General features: G+C 57.3%; 1 protein-coding gene across 2 annotated transcripts; it reads right to left on the bottom strand.

Moving 5' to 3' along the window:
* Positions 1-4,002: 4,002 nt before the first annotated feature.
* PRPH (peripherin) lies at positions 4,003-7,668 on the bottom strand. 2 transcript variants are annotated; one of them, XM_051845431.3, is made up of 9 exons: positions 6,622-7,668; positions 6,204-6,264; positions 5,950-6,045; positions 5,444-5,611; positions 5,220-5,345; positions 4,889-5,109; positions 4,749-4,798; positions 4,547-4,626; positions 4,003-4,389 (listed from the first exon to the last, which is right to left on the bottom strand). In XM_051845431.3, exons 1-9 carry the CDS (start codon positions 7,161-7,163, stop codon positions 4,324-4,326), a joined length of 1,410 nt encoding a protein of 469 aa, XP_051701391.3. In that variant the 5' UTR covers positions 7,164-7,668; the 3' UTR covers positions 4,003-4,323. The 2 variants fall into 2 exon arrangements, with proteins under 2 accessions (XP_051701391.3, XP_051701392.3); XM_051845432.3 differs by having other exon boundaries at positions 4,003-4,392; positions 6,622-7,663.
* Positions 7,669-17,739: the final 10,071 nt, after the last annotated feature.

Genomic DNA, 17,739 nt, shown 5'->3' with positions numbered 1-17,739 from the left:
GCGGCTCACTAGGCTAATCCTCCGCCTAGCGGCGCCGGCACACCAGGTTCTAGTCCTGGTCAGGGAGCCGGATTCTGTCCCGGTTGCCCCTCTTCCAGGCCAGCTCTCTGCTGTTGCCAGGGAGTACAGTGGAGGATGGCCCAAGTACTTGGGCCCTGCACCCCATGGGAGACCAGGATAAGTACCTGGCTCCTGCCATCGGATCAGCGCGGTGCACTGGGCGCAGCACGCCGGCCACGGCGGCCATTGGAGGGTGAACCAACGGCAAAAGGAAGACCTTTCTCTCTCTCTCACTGTCCACTCTGCCTGTCAAAAAATAAAAAAAAAATAAAAAAAAGAAGATGGCCCAAGTGTGGAAGACTTGGAAAAAGTTCCTGGCTCCTGGAGTCCCAGCCATTACAGCCAGTGAACCAGTGGATAGAACCTCTCTCTCTCTCTCTTCCTTCCTCTCCTATGATAACTCTGACTTTCAAATAAATAAATAAATTTAAAAAAAAAAAAAGAATATTTGCTAAGGAGACTCATCTGGATAGGAGGCAGTCTGTAGCTAAGGGAAGAAACATTTGGAAGGCATTTTAGAGAACTCTGGGGCTACGTTTCCCATCACAGTGTTGTATAATTGGAATTTGCCATGAGACATACTTTAACTTACAATGGTTTACTCTCCAGATGCCTTCCAGAGCCATAGCCTGGAGCCAGGGACTCAATCCAGGTATTTGTGAATGGCAGGGGCCCAACCCCTGGAGCCATCACTGTTGCCTCGCAGGGTGCACATTCGCAGGAATTGGGAGCCCAGGACCAGACACTCGACCCTCCTCTTTATCTTTCACATTTTGAAAAAAAAAAAAAAATTTTTTTTTGACAGGCAGAGTGGACAGTGAGAGAGAGAGACAGAGAGAAAGGTCTTCCTTTTGCCATTGGTTCACCCTCCAATGGCCTCCGCAGCTGGCGCGTTGGGGCCAGAGCACCACGCTGATCCGATAGCAGGAGCCAGGTGCTTATCCTGGTCTCCCATGGGGTGCAGGGCCCAAGTACTTGGGCCATCCTCCACTGCACTCCCTGGCCACAGCAGAGAGCTGGCCTGGAAGAGGAGCAACCGGGACAGAATCCGGCGCCCCGACCGGGACTAGAACCCAGTGTGCCAGCGCCACAAGGCGGAGGATTAGCCTAGTGAGCCGTGGCGCCGGCACATTTTGAAATTTGAAATGCAGATTCTTGCTCCTCAGGCTGGGAACAGGTCCACAGGGAAGCCCTGACTCACAGATTATGGAAGCTGGGAGTGGGTTTTGTCCTGTTGCCACAGGTACCTGAAAATAGGAAAGTGGCTTAAGAATTGGGTAAGGCCGGGCCGGCGCCGCGGCTCACTAGGCTAATCCTCCGCCTTGCGGCGCCGGCACACCGGGTTCTAGTCCCGGTCGGGGCGCCAGATTCTGTCCCGGTTGCCCCTCTTCCAGGCCAGCTCTCTGCTGTGGCCAGGGAGTGCAGTGGAGGATGGCCCAAGTACTTGGGCCCTGCACCCCATGGGAGACCAGGATAAGTACCTGGCTCCTGCCATCGGATCAGCGCGGTGTGCCAGCCGCAGCGCGCCAGCCGCGTCAGCCATTGGAGGGGTGAACCAACGGCAAAAGGAAGACCTTTCTCTCTGTCTCTCTCTCTCACTGTCCACTCTGCCTGTGGAAAAAAAAAAAAGAATTGGGTAAAGTGTCAAGGCTAAAATAATGTTGAGGAACTTGATAGAAAAAGCCTATCTTGGGGCCAGTGCTGTGGTGTGGCAGGTAAAGCCACCACAGGCTGCAGTGCCTGTCATTGTGGCCATCTGGGGAGTGAACAAGCAGTGGATGGAAGATCTCTCTGCCTCTCCTTCTCTCTCTCTCTCTCTCTCTCTAAGATTTATTTATTTATTTGAAAGTCACAGTTACACAGAGACTGAAGGAGAGACAGAGAGAGAGGTCTTCTATCCACTGGTTCACTCCCCAGATGACAGCAACAGCCGGAGCTACGCCAATCCGAAGCCAGGAGCCAGGAGCTTCTTCCAGGTCTCCCACATGGGTGCAGGGGCCCAAGGACTTGGGCCATCTTCTACTGCTTTCCCAGGCCACAGCAGAGAGCTGGATCGGAAGTGGGGCAGCCTGGACTCAAACCAGCACCCATATGGGATGCCAGCACTGCAGGCAGTGGCTTTACTTTTACTTTACTTTAGTATTACTTGCTATGCCACAGTGTTGGCCGCTGGTTTTTTTTTTGTGTGTGTGTATTTATTTTAAAACATTTGTATAATGAATTATTTATTTGAGAGACAGGAAGAAAGAGACAGACAGTGATTTCCCATCTTCTGGTTCCTTCCCCCAAATGCCTGCAACAGCCAGGGCTGGGTCAGACTGTTGTTAGGGACTCAATCCAGGTATCCCATGTGGGTGGCAGGGGCCCAACTTTTTTTTAAATTTTTACTTAATAAATATAAATTTCTAAAGTACGATTTTGGATTATAATGGTTTTCCCCCCATAACCTCCCTCCCACCCACAACCATCCCATCTCCCACTCCCTCTCCCATCCCATTCTGCACCAAGATTCATTTTCAATTATCTTCATATACAGAAGATCAACTTGGTATATACTAAGTAAAGATTTCAACAGTTTGCACCCACACAGAAACACAAAGTATAAAGTACTGTTTGAATAGCAGTAGTTTTTGTGGTTTTTTGTTTGCTTGTTTTTTTGTTTTTTTTTTTGTTTGTTTGTTTGTTTTTTGACAGAGTTACTAAGAGAAAGAGACAAAGAGAAAGGTCTTTCTTCCGTTGGTTCATCCCCCAAATGGCTGCTACGGCTGGCGTGCTGCTCCCATATGAAGCCAGGAGCCGGGTTCTTCCTCCCGATCTTCCATGCGGGTGCAGGGCCCAAGCACTTGGGCCATCCTCCGCTGCCATCCCGGGCCACAGCAGAGAGCTGGACTAGACGAGGAACAACCAGGACTAGACCCCAATGCCCATATGGGGATGCTGGTGCCGCAGGAGGAGGATTAACCAAGTGAGCCATGGCGCTGGCCCCTAGTAGTAGTTTTACCATTAATTCGCATAGTACAACACATTAAGGACAGAGATCCTAAATGGGGAACAAGTGTACAGTGACTCTTGTTGTTGATTTAATAATCGACACTCTTATTTATGACATCAGTAATCACCTGAGGCTCTTGTCATGAGCTGCCAAGGCTATGGAAGCCTCTTGAGTTCACAAACTCTGATCTTATTTAGACAAGGCCATAATCAAAGTGGAAGTTCTCTCCTCTCTTCAGAGAAAGGGACCTCCTTCTTTGATGGAGGGGCCCAAATTTTTATAAAATATTTATTTGTTTGAAAGGCAGAGTTACAGAGAGAGAGAGAGAGAGAGAGAGAGGGAGGGAGATATCTTTCTTTCATCTGCTGATTCACTCTGCAAATGCCTTCAAGTGCTGGGGCTGGGCCAGGCCAGTCAGTAGCCTGGAACTCCAACTGAGTTTCCCACATGGGTGCAGGGACCCAAGCGCCTGGACCATCTTCCATTGCCCTCCCAGGCACATTAGCAGGGAGCTGCATAAGAAGTGGAGCAGCTGGGACTTGAACCAATGCTCCAATAAGAGATGCCAGCATTCAAGTGCAACCTAACCTGCTGCACCAGGCTGGCCCTCACCTTTGTCTTCTGACCCTACCCAGTGCTAAAGCTTCCCTCACTGAGCTAGCCTGGGCTCCCACCACCCTTTGACAAGTCTGGCTGTTCTTCCTTTGGCTTCTCAGGTTCACATTTGCCTGATTCTCCTCCCACATGTCTGCCGGTTGCTTTTCAACCTTGGTAGGGGACCCAGAAGGTAGCAGGTGATTTCAGATAGAGGGGAAGGAAGGCACAGAGGGAGGAGAAAACCCAGGAAGTGAGGGTCAAGGTAGTGACCTAGAGACAAAGGGACAATGCTGCAGGCCACCCCGCCCCACCCCAGCCCCAGCCCCAGCTCCACAGACAAATGCACTGACAGGTTTCTCTCGACCGCAGTTTTATTGGACTCTGCAGTGAAATTCAGATCCTGGCCCATCCTCCTTATGTGGGGTCGTGGCTGGAGCAGGCTCGTTCCTGGGGGTTTGGGGGGTGGGGTCATGAGCTTCTTCCTAGGGAGTGCGCTTACATGGGTCACAGCTATGTGTCAGGGCAAGGTGTGGCCACAGGGTGAGGGGCGGGGTGATGGATGCCACTATGAGACTCATTCAGATGAGAGACTGATTCAGGGCTGGCGGGGTGTGGGGGGGCTGACAGCAGGCTCAGGGCAGGGGCTGGGAGCTGCATCTGGGGTGAGGTAGGGTTCAGTAGGTGTGAGTGGAAGACTTGTCCAGCTCACTGTGCTGCTCCTTCTGGGACTCGGTCACCACCTGCTGCGGGCAAGACAGAAGAGGGGGTGCAGGCCACTCAGCGCCACCCCTCTTCCATTGCCTCGGAGCACAGGGCCCCCCTCTTTGGCAAAACCAGCTGAAGTCCCGGATAACCCTCCTTCACCGCCAGCCGGAGCCACGCACGGGGGCCTCTCACCTCCCCATCCCGGGTCTCGATGGTTCTAATCAGAACCATCTTGCGGCTGTGGCTGTCCTGGGGAGGCTCCGCTTCAGGCACTGGGGTAAACAGCAAAAGGGGCATATAGGCTTGGGCTTGCTCCCCTTCCACGCCCCCACTCCCACCCGTGAGGGCGGGAGGAGAAGAGCGGGAGCCAAGCGGCTGGGCGCGGAGGACTCACCCGTCGTCTTAATGTTCAAGGAGGCAAAGGAGTGGATGGGCACGGCGATCCTGCGGGCGAAGCACGCGGTCAGCTCTGCGCTCGGCGCCCGCCCCCCCCCCGCCCCCGCCCCCGTCCCCGTCCCGCAGCCCAGCCCTCACCGGCTCTCCTCGCCCTCCAGCAGCTTCCGGTAGGTGGCGATCTCGATGTCCAGGGCCATCTTGACGTTGAGCAGCTCCTGGTACTCTCGCAGGTGTCGCGCCATCTCCTCCTTGAGCTGCCGCAGCTCCTCCTCGAGCCGCGCAGCGCCCGCCTGGTACCCGCCCGCCTCCAGGGCGAACTGCTCCTCCAACTCCCGCAGCTGCCTGAGCAGCGCCTCGTTCTGCTCGGGGGATGGAGAGGTGGGGGTGGGGGGGAAGAGCAGGGCGGCCGTGCTTGGTCTGGGCGCGCCGGGCCGGCTCCCCGGCCCGCGGCGCGCAGCGCGGGACTCACCGTGCCGCGCAGCCCGTCCACCTCGCACGTCAGGCTCTGGATCTGGCGTCGGGATTCGTTCATCTCCTGCTTGGCCTGGCGCAGGGCCTCGTGGTTGCGGTTGGCGGCGTCGGACAAGTCCGCGTACTGCAGCGAGGCGAGGGTGGTGGTGGTGGTGAGCGCGACTTCCGAGGGCTGGCGCGCGCCCCTCCCCTCCAGTACTTCCCCACCCCTAGTCCTCGCACCTTGGACTTGTACCACTCCTCCGCCTCCTGCAGGTTCTTCGCCGCGATGGTCTCATACTGCACGCGTATATCCCTCAGCGCCGCAGTCAGCTCCGGCTTCACCGTCGCCTCCATCTCCACCTGCTGCACCTGCTGGCTCTCCACGCTCACCTGCAGGTCTCGCAGCTCCTGCAGCCCAGAGCGAGCAAGCAGAGGATGAGCTCAAGGCGCAGATTGCCCACGGACCCCGCAGTGTGCGCGCAAAAAGGAGAAGAAACGCATGGGTCCACAGAAGGGGGCGCCAAGGGGTGCGGCGGCGCGCGTGTTGCCGGGCGGCCCGCGCCCCAGCAGCTGCTAAACCCCAGGTCTGCCTCTGAGGCGCAGCTCTGCGACCCGCCAGCAGGTGGCGCAGGGGTGTGAGTCCACCCACCTGTAGAGGGGGTTCAGTGGCGTCTCAGCGGTCCAATTCCTCCCTTCCACCCTCAGCTCCTCGAAACCACGACGCAGCACCCCTCCCCCCGACCCACCTCCTCGTGCAGCTTCTTAAGGAACTCGATCTCATCCATCAGAGACTCAATCTTGCGCTCTAGTTCCAGGCGGGACAGGGTGGCGTCGTCCACGTCCTTCGTGGGATGCCAGTGGGGGATTCAAGAGAAGGGAGGGGCTCCTAAGGCCGAGGAAGGGCCCGGCCTTGCCTGTCCGCTTTCGGGGGAAACGTCTGGTGCCCCACCCTCCCGCGCCCAGCGCTGCCACCCTGCGTAAAGCCGGGGTCCGGGCCCACCTTGCGGAAGAGCACAAGGTTGTGCTCAGCGTCCTCTCGCTTGCGCGTTTCCTCCTCCAACCTGCCGGGGAGGAGGGGCAGTGGCTGAGTTGGGGGGCACCTCTCAGCTGCACCCCCCGACGGTGCCTCCCCCCCGGGGGGGTGGGGAGCAGGATGAAGGGCACTTGCTGCTTCCAGGATTGGACAAGGACTGCCTGCCTGATGGAGCCGCCCCCTGAGAAGCGAACCCCTCGAACCACAGGGGGAGGCCCAGATACCCGGTCCTCCTGTTCCTGGGACACACAGAGCAAGGAGGGGTGGGTAGGGAGGCCTGGGGTCCGCGGGTGAGGATGCTGCCTGCACCCATCGGGCCTGGCGGGGAGCCACACCCTTGGGGGGGAGCGTGGGAGGGGCGGCCGCCCCGACGGTGCCCCCTGACCTCTGCTTGAGCGCCGCCAGGTCCTCCGCCAGCGCGTCGCGCTCCACCTGCACCCGGTCGCGCTCGCGGCCCAGCAGCTCCAGCTCCCGCCGCAGCTCCCGCAGCTCCTGCTGGCACAGCTGGTCGGCGCGCGCGGGCTCCTGGCCTCGGGCCTGGCTCAGCTCCCCGCGCAGGGCCGCGTTCTGCTGCTCCAGGAAGCGCACCTTCTCGATGAAGTTGGCGAAGCGGTCGTTGAGCTCCTGCAGCTCTTGCTTCTCGTTGCTGCGCGTGGCCAGGAACTCCTGGTTGAGCGCCTCAGCCATGGAGAAGTCGAGACGCTCGGAGGGCAGGCGCAGGAGGGCGCCCGCGCCTGCCCGGGGTCCCCGAAAGCTGCCCAGGCGCACCGAGGAGCTCGGGGACGCCGAACCCAGCAGGCGGCTGCCGGAGAAGCGAGAGCTGGAGTAGGAGTAGGCCCCAGGGGACAGAGAGGGCGGCGGCCCGAAGGCGCGGCGGTACGAAGTGGAGCTGATGCTGGCCCGGAGGCCCGACGGGTGGTGGCTCATGACGGCTGAGGCTGAGCGGTTCACCGCTCTCCGGGAGAAGCTGGGGGCTGCGGGGAGCCGCGGGCGGTGGCCAGGCGGCTTTATAGCCCTGCAGCCAGGGCGGGGGGTGGCACGGGCAGCTCCTCCCCCTGGCCTGATGGCCGCCCCGGAGCGGGGCTGTGTGGGGAGGGGGTGCCCCACCCTGCGGAGCGGCTCCAGCGCCGCGCCCTCCCTGCCCGCTGCTGGCGCCGGGCCTGCTGATCCCCCCTGTTGCGGGCTGGGAGCTAAGCAGAGGTGGGTGGGTGGGGGGAGGCGGCGTCTTCCCAAGCAAGCACCTGAAGCTGGAGCTTGGGCTGAGCTGGGGTCCCCTAAAAATCCCCTGAGGTTAAAGGGCAGCTTGTGGTACAGGTGTAGGTCCGAGCGAGGTGAGGGACAGTGGACCTGACCTGGGCCCCTGAACTGGTGCTTCCCGGCGCTCGTCTCATCCCCTCTTTCACCCCAGCGGGAGAAGTGGGGGACAGGCGGGCAGAGGCTGGGGGGTTGCACTCTCCCTACTCCCCAGAGCCCTGTAAGCGCTGGCTGGCGGCTGGGCCTGCTCTGCCGCTAATGGACTGACCAGCCCCCTCCCCCACACACTTGGCTTGGCAGAATTTGCCTGCTGGGGTTTCAGCCTTAAAGACACAGCCCCCAAACCTGGGCCCACTGCAGGCCCCAGCCGGGTGGGCGCATCCTAGGGGCTGGGCTGGGTAACTGGGCCAGCTCTGGCTCACACTGGAGGGTCTGGGCGGAGCCCGCGGCTGGCCCTAGGGAGCCTGCGGGGGGCGCTGTGGGGTTTGCCAGGGTCTCCCTCACCCACCCACCCCACCGCCCAACTGCTGCGCAGTCACGGACCTTCCTGGAACCAGGGCGATTCCTGGAGTCGAAGGGGAGGGGGCTCAGGGGGCTGCCAAGGCTGTGAGAGAGATGGGCAGGCTGACAGGAACGGGCTTCCAGTGGTGGGGAGGTGCAGGTGCCCGGGGTGGGCGGGGCCGGGTGCGGAAGAGATGGTGAAGGAGAAGCCGCCCATCACCAGTGTCTGCAAGAGGCCGCGAGGGCTGGGAAAGATTTGCAGTCTGGATTCCCGGCAGCGTGCAAACCCACCACACACGCACGCACACATGCACACACGCACCCCTGCGTGCCCTCCCCCACCCCAGAGAGAGCCGGAAGGCTGATGTCTGGCCTTGGCATCGTCAACAGCTTCCAGAATGCAGGCGTGGGCTGTCCCCCCACCCCCACCCCCACCCCCACCCCCGCCCCCGGGGCAGACAGAGCAGTTCGGAGGAGGGTCGGCGGGAGTCGGGTGCTGAGGCCTGGGTTGGGGCTCACCAGGCTCGCTGGCCTGCTGCTCCGTATTGCAGCAGAGAGGGACTCCCCGCTCTCCTCCCCGCTCCTTTGTGTGTCCTCTGAGATGGTCCCAGGCCAACGCCCGCTGGCTCCCATCCCCACCTCCGCCATCTCTCCAGGCCCCTCCCTCCTCCCGGGCCATTAGTCTCTCCCTGCACAGCCGCCTGGTCCTCCTTCGTGGGTGTGGTTTGGTTACCAGGAGGATGGGAAGAGGGCGGGTGGGAGATGGGACAGGATGGAGGAACCTTGGTCTGTCTGCCCAGCCCCTAGGAGTGGGGTGCAGGGCGGTGAGGGGAGCTTGGGAAGCCAGGGTGACTTCTGCCCCAGCCCTGGGCTCTGAGCTCCTCCCTGCAGCAACACAGCAGGAGCCTGAGCTGCATGGGGAGGGGCAGGCCAGGCCTGGCAGGACCAGCTCAGGCTGGGAGTGGGGGCAGTGGGAGCAGAGGATGCTGGGGCCTGGGGAGTCCCAGATGGAGCTCATGTCCCCTCTGTTGCTGAAGCCCCCAGCTTGCTCTCCGGGGGCAGAAGGGACCAGAGGCCCTCCGGGAGCTGTGGAGACAGGCCAGGGGTCTAGGTAGGAGCTTCGGAGCAGAGGAGCATCCTGTCTTTGCCCAGAAGGATCCAGGCTCAGCTAGAGCCACGATGAAGAGAGCTGGGCTCTGGCTCCCAGCCGCACCCCTCCTGCCTGACCCCCATCACTCTCCATCTTACGTCCCTCGGGAAAGTGGGAGTGACCGGGGCTTCCACCTGTTAGTGTAGTTATGAGGCTGAAATGAATGCACACATGCAAATGCTTGGTGTATTCTTCCTGTGATCCTTGTTCATCTCCGGGGAGATGCTGTGAGCCCCTGGGTGCAGTGGGGGGGAGGTGTCTTTGGGCATCCCTGAGCTGTCCTTTGGGCCGTCCCGGCTCGCCCCCATTTTCTTTATCCATAAGTGGAGGTAAAGCCTGCCTTACAGCGCTGAGATGGAGGAGCAGTGTATGAGGCACCTGGGCCTGTGGGTGAGCATCAGCCAGGATGCTCAGCCCCGCCCTGGCTTCCCTGCCCGCTTGAGCAAAGGGGTGGCCAACAACAACAACAACAAAAAAACAGCTGGGTGTGTCCCAGGGTTTGCAAGGAAGGTGAGCATGCAGTGGAGGTGAGGGACCGCGGGCTCCAAGCAGGCGAGAAGAATGGGGTGCACTGGGAGAGTAATGAGGGCCCTAGCTGGTCTCCCAGGGGAAGGCGCAATGCAAAAGAATGGAAAGTGCGCCCCCTGGGAGTCAAGGACGGTGTTTGCAGCCAGCAGGTGGATTTGTGATTTTGCAGCGCAGGTGTTTATGAAGGTTTGGAAAGTGTTGGGGGGAGGGGCATGTGCAGCTGAGGCTACAGTGCAGTCTGTGGAAGGATCCTAGGAGAAGAGTCAGGTCCCCAGCCTGGTCATCATCACCATGCTGTGTGACCCTGGGCAAGTTGCTTGTCTCCTCTGAGCTTCAGGAATTTCATCAGCAAAGTAGAGAAAATTGGCGCTGGCGCTGTGCTGCAGCGGGTGAAGCTGCTGCCTGCTGTGCTGACATCCCATATGGGCACACCAGCTCAGGTCCTGGCTGCTCTTCTTCTAATCCAGCCCCCTGCCAATGCACCTGGGAAAGCAGCGAAAGATGACCTGGGTGCTTGGGCCCCTTCTGCCCAGCTGGGAGACCTGAATGGAGCTCCAGGCTCCTGGCTCCAGCCTGGCCCAAGCCTTAGCCATTGCAGCCACTGGGGGCTGAGCCAGCGGATGGAAATCCATCTTTTATTTTTAAGGTAGAAACAATGATACTTTTCTAGCATGATGCTTGTAGTGGGTGCTCAACAAGGTTGATGGCCTTTGTCACCCCATGTAACAAAGGACACTGGGACACATTCCTAGCCACCTGTAACTAAGTGTCAGGGGGGTCTTCCTGCCCCTCCACTCCACACCCTGGGGAAAACCCAGTGGTCCCTCCAGGAGCCCTTTGCCTTCCCAGGTGCCTCCCCTTGGAGTTGGTCACTCCAAGTCCTGGCTAACTGCACCTAACTCCCTCTTTGTCCTGGATGTGGAATTCAGTGCTGTGCCATGGCTCCCGTGGCCCCCTCCCCGCCCATCAGTGGCTTGTACCAGGATGCATAGGAGGCTGTGGGTGGCTCCCTCTCGGGGAGGGGGCATGCTAGTTGGGGAGGCCCCCACAGTCCTAGGGGTGCTGGGTATGCTGTCCTATGGGCCTGCAGGGCCCCAGGGGGCCTCTGCCAACAGGGATCCTGCCCGCCCCACGTTTTTCTGGCTGCAGGGTCCCCACTGATAATGTGGCCCGGTCAACTAGTGAGGCACCTGGAAAAAAAAAAAAAAAAAAAAAAACTCTCGCCGGTAGACAGTAAAATAGAGATGTCTTGCTGCCACCTTGTGGTCATTCGTCAGAACGACATGTCTGCAGTCTCAATACATCCAGGCTGGGTGAGTGCTTAACCTCGACAACAGAAGACCCCAAGCAAAGTGTTTAGCCTGCGGGTTAAGAGGCGGCCAGTGTTCTGCATTGGAATGTCTGTGTTCCATTTTTAGCTCTTCTGGCCCCAGCTTCCTGTTCATGGAGATCCTGGGAAGCAGCTTTACCCACTATGCCACTGCACCTGCTCCCTTATTTTGTCTTGAAAAATTGCAAATCCAGACAACAGTTTAAAGAACACTACTATAAACACTAATATGGGGGCCGGCATTGTGGTGCAGCGGGTGTAACACCCTGGCCTGAAGTGCCAGCGTCCCATGTGGGCACTCCACTTCCTATCCAGCTCTCTGCAGTGGCCTAGGAAAGCAATAGAAGATGGCCCAAGTGCATGGGCCCCTGAACCCACATGGGAGACTGGGAAGAAGCTCTTGGCTTTGGGTCGGTTCAGCTCCAGCTGTTCTGGCTATCTGGGGAGTGAACCAGCAGATGGAAGACCTCTCTCTGTCTCTACCTTTCTCTAACTCTTTCAAATAAATAAAATAAATCGAATAAATAAAGTAAATAAAAGTCCCTATTTCCTAAATAAGTCTTCTTTGGAAGATTCATAAACAAGAAATTCCTCAACCTTGCTCATAACCAAAAACATCACTCTAAAGGAAATAGAAATAAACCAGCACCACAGAGGGGTGGTGGGGGGTGGGGGTGTGTGTGCATGTACTGGCAGTCCCTTCATGATTAGAGTGACAGCTACCACATCCCTGTAAGCAAGCAACAGGCATGACCCTAGAAGCTGCCCGTCACAATATGGACTACAATCCAAGCATTCTGCTTGTTGCTGCCACATTCAGGGTGATTTTCCTGTGGTCCAAGAGGGTTTCCCAGGTAGCTGATTTGCATTTCTGGGTGCAGCTGGGGGAGGGGCTGCCCTCCACACCTGCCTTGCTTCTTTCAGCTTGTGCCGGCTCCCAGTGCTCTTGGCTTGTGGCCACCTCCTGCCAGGCTGACTCGCTTCGTGCAGGCTTCCCCTCCACCCCATCTTAGGATCTAGGGTCCACCTGGTCCCTGGGATGATCTCATCTTCAGATCCTTACCTTGTTCTCATCCGTCAAACACTTTTTTTGCAAATAAGGTCACATACACAGATGCTGGGACATGAGCTTCATGGCAGGGGTGGGGTGGGGGGTGGTGTTCTTCTTTTAAACCAGCCATGCTGGGGGATTTTCTAGATGAGATGGAACCAAGACACACAACAACTAGATGCCAGGCCAGTGCTGTGGCGTAGAGGGTAAAGCTGCCACCTGCATCCCATACAAGTGCCGGTTCGAGTCCTGGCTGCTCTACTTCCAATCCAGCTCTCTGCTATGGCCTGAGAAAGCACTGGAGGATGTCATGTCCCAAGTCCTTGGGCCCCTGCACCCGCATGGGAGACCCAAAAGAAGCTCCTGTCTCCTGGCTTCAGATCAGCACAGCTCCAGCCATTGTGGCCAATTGGGGAGTGAACCAGCGGGTGGAAGACCTCTCTGTCTCTCTCCTCTTCCTCTGTAACTCCACCCTTCAAATATAAAAGAAATCTTAAAAAAAAAACAAAAAAAAACAAAAAAAAAAAAACTAGATGCAATGTGCAAACCTACATTGGACCTGGATTTGAAAAAAAAAAAAAAGACTACTGAGAATTCTGCATTTTGTGGGTTTTGGAATGATGATTCTGTCTTGGGTGTGAAGGCAGCAGTGCAGCTGGGCAGGGCCTGTCTGTCCTTAGAAGGACACTCCCAGCCTTTCTTGTGAGTGAGCAAAGGAGAAAGCAGACAGCAAACGTTAGCCACTGCCGGCTCTCAGTGAAGAGTGCGGAACTCCTTGTGCCAATCTTGCAAGGTTTCTGCGTGTTTGAGCATTTTCATAATGGAGAGTTGGCAAGGAGGAAAAAGAAAGGTTGGTGGGGAAGATGAGCCTGGCAGCAGAGGACAGAGGGATGCAGGAGCCATGCAGAGGAGGCGGCGGCTGCAGGGGTTCAGGCGAGGGGGCTGCTGCGGGGCAGTGGGCAGATCTGCGGGTTCTGAGAGCAGAGGTTGCAGGTGGCTGGGTGGGGGCGGGGGCAGGAGAGACCCCTGCAGGCCTGAGGAAGTGGGGAGACTCTGGAACCATTTCCCAAGGCAGGGAGCTCCCTTGTGGTGGGGAAATCCCAGAGCTCACTTTTGGCTTGCGCTCACCGGGAGCTACGGAGAAGGCAGAAGGCGGACAGGTGTGTGGGGCAACTGCCTGCATTTCTGGGAAAGCAGCACTGAGCCCATCCCAGCCAGCCCTTTACTTGGCCAGTACAGCCGAGGGCAGGGATCCAAGCTGCGGCATCTCAAGTGGCAGCCCCTCTCTGGCCTCTCAGCCTTCCATAAACTGCTCCCATGTCTTAGGGCTCCCTCAGTCTCCCTGCACCCTCTCCAGCCCCTCCCCTGCCCAGCTGCCTGACCCCACCTGGACCCCCAAGGCTAGCCCTCCAAACCCCAGCTGTCCTCCAGAGCCTGACAAGCCCTCAGTTTGGGTGCTGCTCAACATAACAAGACCCACCATTGCGACCCCTCCCGCCTTCCACACAGCATGGCACAGGGATCCACTGATGAGCAGGGGGCTCAGAGCCTGGAGGACGAGGGCGGGCACTGTGGATGCAGAGGCTGGCTCAGGAGGAGACTGCGGCTGGGGGAGGCTCTGGCTGCTGGAGCCAGGCTGAGCCCACCCTGACCTGGGTGAGGAAAATCACTCCCCAGGCAAGGTCCTTCCAAAGAAGCGGATCCAGGGGACTCTGGGGCGTGAAGCTGGGGTCCTGCAGGGTACTCCGCTGGTCCCGTACCTGCTGCCTGTTGGTTTCACTCATGGGGTGGCCCAAGGCAGTGCAAAACACGGGGAATGGCGCCCAAGAGGAAGGCAAGGAGGCAGCCCTGCAAGGCTGGGGTCCCTCCCACACCTGCACCTTCCCCCCTACCCATAGCCTCGCTCACCGCCCTGGTTTTGAGGTCATCCAGAGGAGCAGACATGGGCCTGAGCGACCCCCATGTGGGTGCCTGGGTGCTAATGCACACCCTGGGAGGCAGTGGTGAGGACCGGAGTGATTAGCCTCCTGCCACCCACATGGGAGACCCAGACTGTGATCTCCGCTCTAGGCTCAAGCCCTGGCCCAGCCCTGGCCATCCCCCGCCCCCCAGGGAGGAGCCAGCCAGGCGGCCCCTCCTCACTACCTGGATCGCTCAGAGGCTTGCTGCGTCACCTACACTGCTCCATGTCTACAAGGGTGGTAGGAGAGCCCCCTCCCGGTCTGAAATGACTGGGGAGGGGTGGAAGACCGGGCTTTTCAGGGCCTGCTGGGAGCAGGTGAGCCCCCTCGTGGCCTACCTTGCTTCTAGACCTCCCTGCACCACCCCAGGGCCGCGCTCCGGCGGACGCCCATCAAAAAGGAAGCGTTTCTTTGGCTGTGCAGTTAGATTTCACCCGGATGACCCGAAAGCCTGGAAGGAAGGAGCAGATCCATTTGGTTGCCTGGCCAGGGGAGAGAAGCAAAGGAATGGACTCTACTGTCCCAAGCTGGTGTTTGCATTGGGAAGGGGGGTTTACAAGTTTTAAAGGGTCATTTTTTTTTTTTTTTTTGACAGGCAGAGTTAGACTGTGTGTGTGTGTGTGTGTGTGAGAGAGAGAGAGAGAGAGAGAGAGAGAGAAAGGTCTTCCTTTTTCCGTTGGTTCACCCCCAAAGTGGCCGCTATGGCCAGCGCTTTGCAGCTGGCGCGGTGCGCCGATCCGAAGGCAGGAGCCAGGTGCTTCCTTCTAGTCTCCCATGCAGGTGCAGGGACCAAGGACCTGGGCCATCCTCCACTGCACTTTTTTATCATTAATTATTTTACTAAAATTTCTTTGAGCTGGGGTGGGCATGGTGGCACAGTGGGCTTAAGTCTCCACTTGGCACCCCCCACATCCCCTAACAGAGTGCCAGGTTCAAGTCCCAGTTGGTCCACTTCCAATCCTGCTCCCTGCTAATGTGTCTGGAATGCAGCAGCAGATGGCCCAGGTATTTGAATTCTTGCCACCTACAGGAGAGACCTGGTGGAGTTCCTGGTCCCTGGTATCAGTGTGGACAAGACCCAAATGTGACCATTTGGGGACTGAACCAGCAGAAGGAAAATCAATCTCCTCCCTCTTTCTGCCTTTCAAATAAGTAAATGAATCTTTTTAAAACTGTCTATGGGGGCTGGTGCCTGTTGTGTAGTGGGTAAAGCCTCCATCTGCAGCACCTGCATCCCATATGGGCACTGGTTCAGGTCCTGGCTGCTCCTCTTCCAGTCCAGCTCTCTGCTATGGCCTGGGAAAGCAGTAGAAGGTGGCCCAAGTCCTTGGGCCCCTGCACCTTCATGGGAGACCTGGAAGAAGCTCCTGGCTCCTGGCTTCAGATTGGTGCAGCTCTGGCCGTTGCGGCCATCTGGGGAGTGAACCAGCAGATGGAAGACCTCTCTCTCTCTCTCTGCCTCTCCTCTCTCTGTGTAACTCTGCCTTTCAAATAAATAAATCTTTAAAAAAAAATCATGCACAAGCAAAACATGCACTCACACAGTAATGTTCAAAGGTTTCCAGGGAGAAAATTTTCCTTTTTTTTTTTTTTTTTTGTAAAATCTTTCTCCTTTCCTTTCTCCCCCCTACCTCTCCTTTCTTCCCTCTTCTTTCTTAAATTAAAAGGCAGAGAGACAGAGATCTTCCATTAACTGGTTCATTCCTCAAATGCCCACAATAGTTACGGCTGGACCAGAACAAAGCCAGGAGCCTGGAGCTCAATTCTGGTTTCCCATATGGGTGGTAGGAAATCCAGGATTTGGGCCATTATCTGCTGCTTCCCAGGGTGTGCACTAGCAGAAAGCTGGAACAAAAGTGAAGCCAGGACTCAAACTTCAGCATTCTGATATGGGATACAGGTGACACAAGCAGTGTCTTTTTTTTTTTTTTTTTAAGACTTTATTGAGAGGTGGAGTTAGAGAAAGGTCCTCCTTCTGCTGGTTCACTCTCAAATGGCTACAACAGCCGGAGCTGTGCTGATCAAAAGCCAGGAACCAGGAGCTTCTCCTGGGTCTCCCATGCAGGTGCAGAGGCCCAAGGTCTTGGGCCATCCTCCACTGATTTTCCAGGCCATAGCAGGGAGCTGGATCAGAAGAGGAGCAGCCGGGACATGAACTGATTCCCATATGAGATGCCAATACTGCAGATGGAGGCTTAGCCTACTACACCGCAGTGCCAGTCCTTAACAGCTGTGCCAAACACCGTCTCCCCTGACATTTCACTTTTTTAAAAAAAGATCTATTGATTTTTTTAATATTTATTTCATTCATTTGAAAGACAGAGTTACAGAGAGAGGTAGATCCACAGAGAGAGGTATTCCATCCACTGGTTAACTCCCCAAATGACCACAATGGCCAGAGCTGAGCTGATCCAAAGTCAGGAGCCAGGAGCTTCCTCCAGGTCTCCCATGCAGGTGCAGGTGCCCAAGGAGTTGGGCCATCTTCCACTGCTTTTCCAGGCCACAGCAGAGAGCTGGATCAGAAGAGCAGCAGCTGGGACTTGAACCGGCACCCATAGGGGATGCCAGCACTGCAGGCCAGGTCTTTAACTCACTGCACAACACTGCTGGCTCCAAAATTGATTGATTTTAAAGGCAGAGCAAGAAAGGGAGAGACAGAAAGATTTTCCATCTGCTGCTTCACTCTCCAAATGGCTACAACAGCTGGGGCAGGGCCAGACCAAAGCCAGGAGCCAGGAGATTCAACCGGGTTTCTCACTTGGGTGGCAGGGACCCAAACACTTGGGTCATCTGTTACTTTTCCCAGGCCATTAGCAGGGAGCTGGACCCAAGGTAGAGCACCTGGGACATGAATCAGCACCTATGTGGATGCTGGCGTCACAGGTGGTAGCTTTACCCACTATGTCAGAACACCTGCCTCCCAATGTTTCTAAGAGCAAAAAAGTTCTTCCCAACCTGCATTAACCTCATGTCTATAAAGATGACATCACTCGCTGAATCACCAAAACAATGACCTTGATTAGCTTAGACAATGACGCCCCCTGGTGGTGGTGGAGAGGCCTTGCCTCGTCGGATGCTCATGGATGCCCAACACCTGGACAGCTGGGGGTCCTGTTGGCAGGTGGGTAAAACAGTGAGCTGGGAACGGCTTGGGGCCCGGCCAACGTCAGCAAAGGCATTTGCCAGTTATTTCCAGTCAAGACAATCCGTGGACGGGCAGGGCCTCCAGCCTCTCACCCCAGCGAAGGCAGCTCTGCCCAGGCCCGTTCACCCACGGTGGCTGGCAGCCAGAATCCGGAGCCACCACAAGAGCCTGTACCTTCCTCTCCTGGTCCATTTGTTCCTGTCAAGCCCTCGCCTGGGCTGCAGGGGAGCCGACTTTGCATTTGCGCTCAAGGGCACAGCAGAAGACTGTCAACCACAAAGCGGTGACCTAGACCTTGGGGTCTGTCTGTTCTCGCTGCAGGCTGACTTCAGTTCACTTCCCTCCCACTCAGGAGCGGGAAATCACCACTACAAGGACAGATCCCTCCCCAGCCACTGGCCCTTTGCTCTCTCAATTCCCCAGCTTCTCTCTACTCTACTGGAATATTTTCTTTTCTCGGCAAAACTCTTTCCTTCACCTTCGTTCACCCCACACCGCTGTGGCTGCTCAGAGCCTGCCAGCACTTTGGCACTTGCAGGAGGGAATTCATCTGCAGGATTCTCTGAGGTCACTGAGGGGTCTT

This window comes from Oryctolagus cuniculus, chromosome 11 (genome assembly GCF_051225735.1).
Source record: "Oryctolagus cuniculus isolate XC-2025 breed Fujian yellow rabbit chromosome 11, ASM5122573v1, whole genome shotgun sequence".
In the NCBI taxonomy this organism is placed as follows: domain Eukaryota; kingdom Metazoa; phylum Chordata; class Mammalia; order Lagomorpha; family Leporidae; genus Oryctolagus; species Oryctolagus cuniculus.
Note: the sequence above shows the minus strand (reverse complement) of the source record. Positions and strands in the feature narration are given on the sequence as shown.

Excerpts from the sequence above, each read along its gene's own strand:
- PRPH (XM_051845432.3), bottom strand. The coding sequence starts at position 7,163 with ATGAGCCACCACCCGTCGGGCCTCCGGGCCAGCATCAGCTCCACTTCG. Across the intron at positions 5,612-5,949 it reads TTAAGAAGCTGCACGAGGAG|GAGCTGCGAGACCTGCAGGT; the intron begins GTGGGTCGGGGG and ends TCTGGGCTGCAG. Across the intron at positions 5,110-5,219 it reads TGGACGGGCTGCGCGGCACG|AACGAGGCGCTGCTCAGGCA; the intron begins GTGAGTCCCGCG and ends TCCCCCGAGCAG.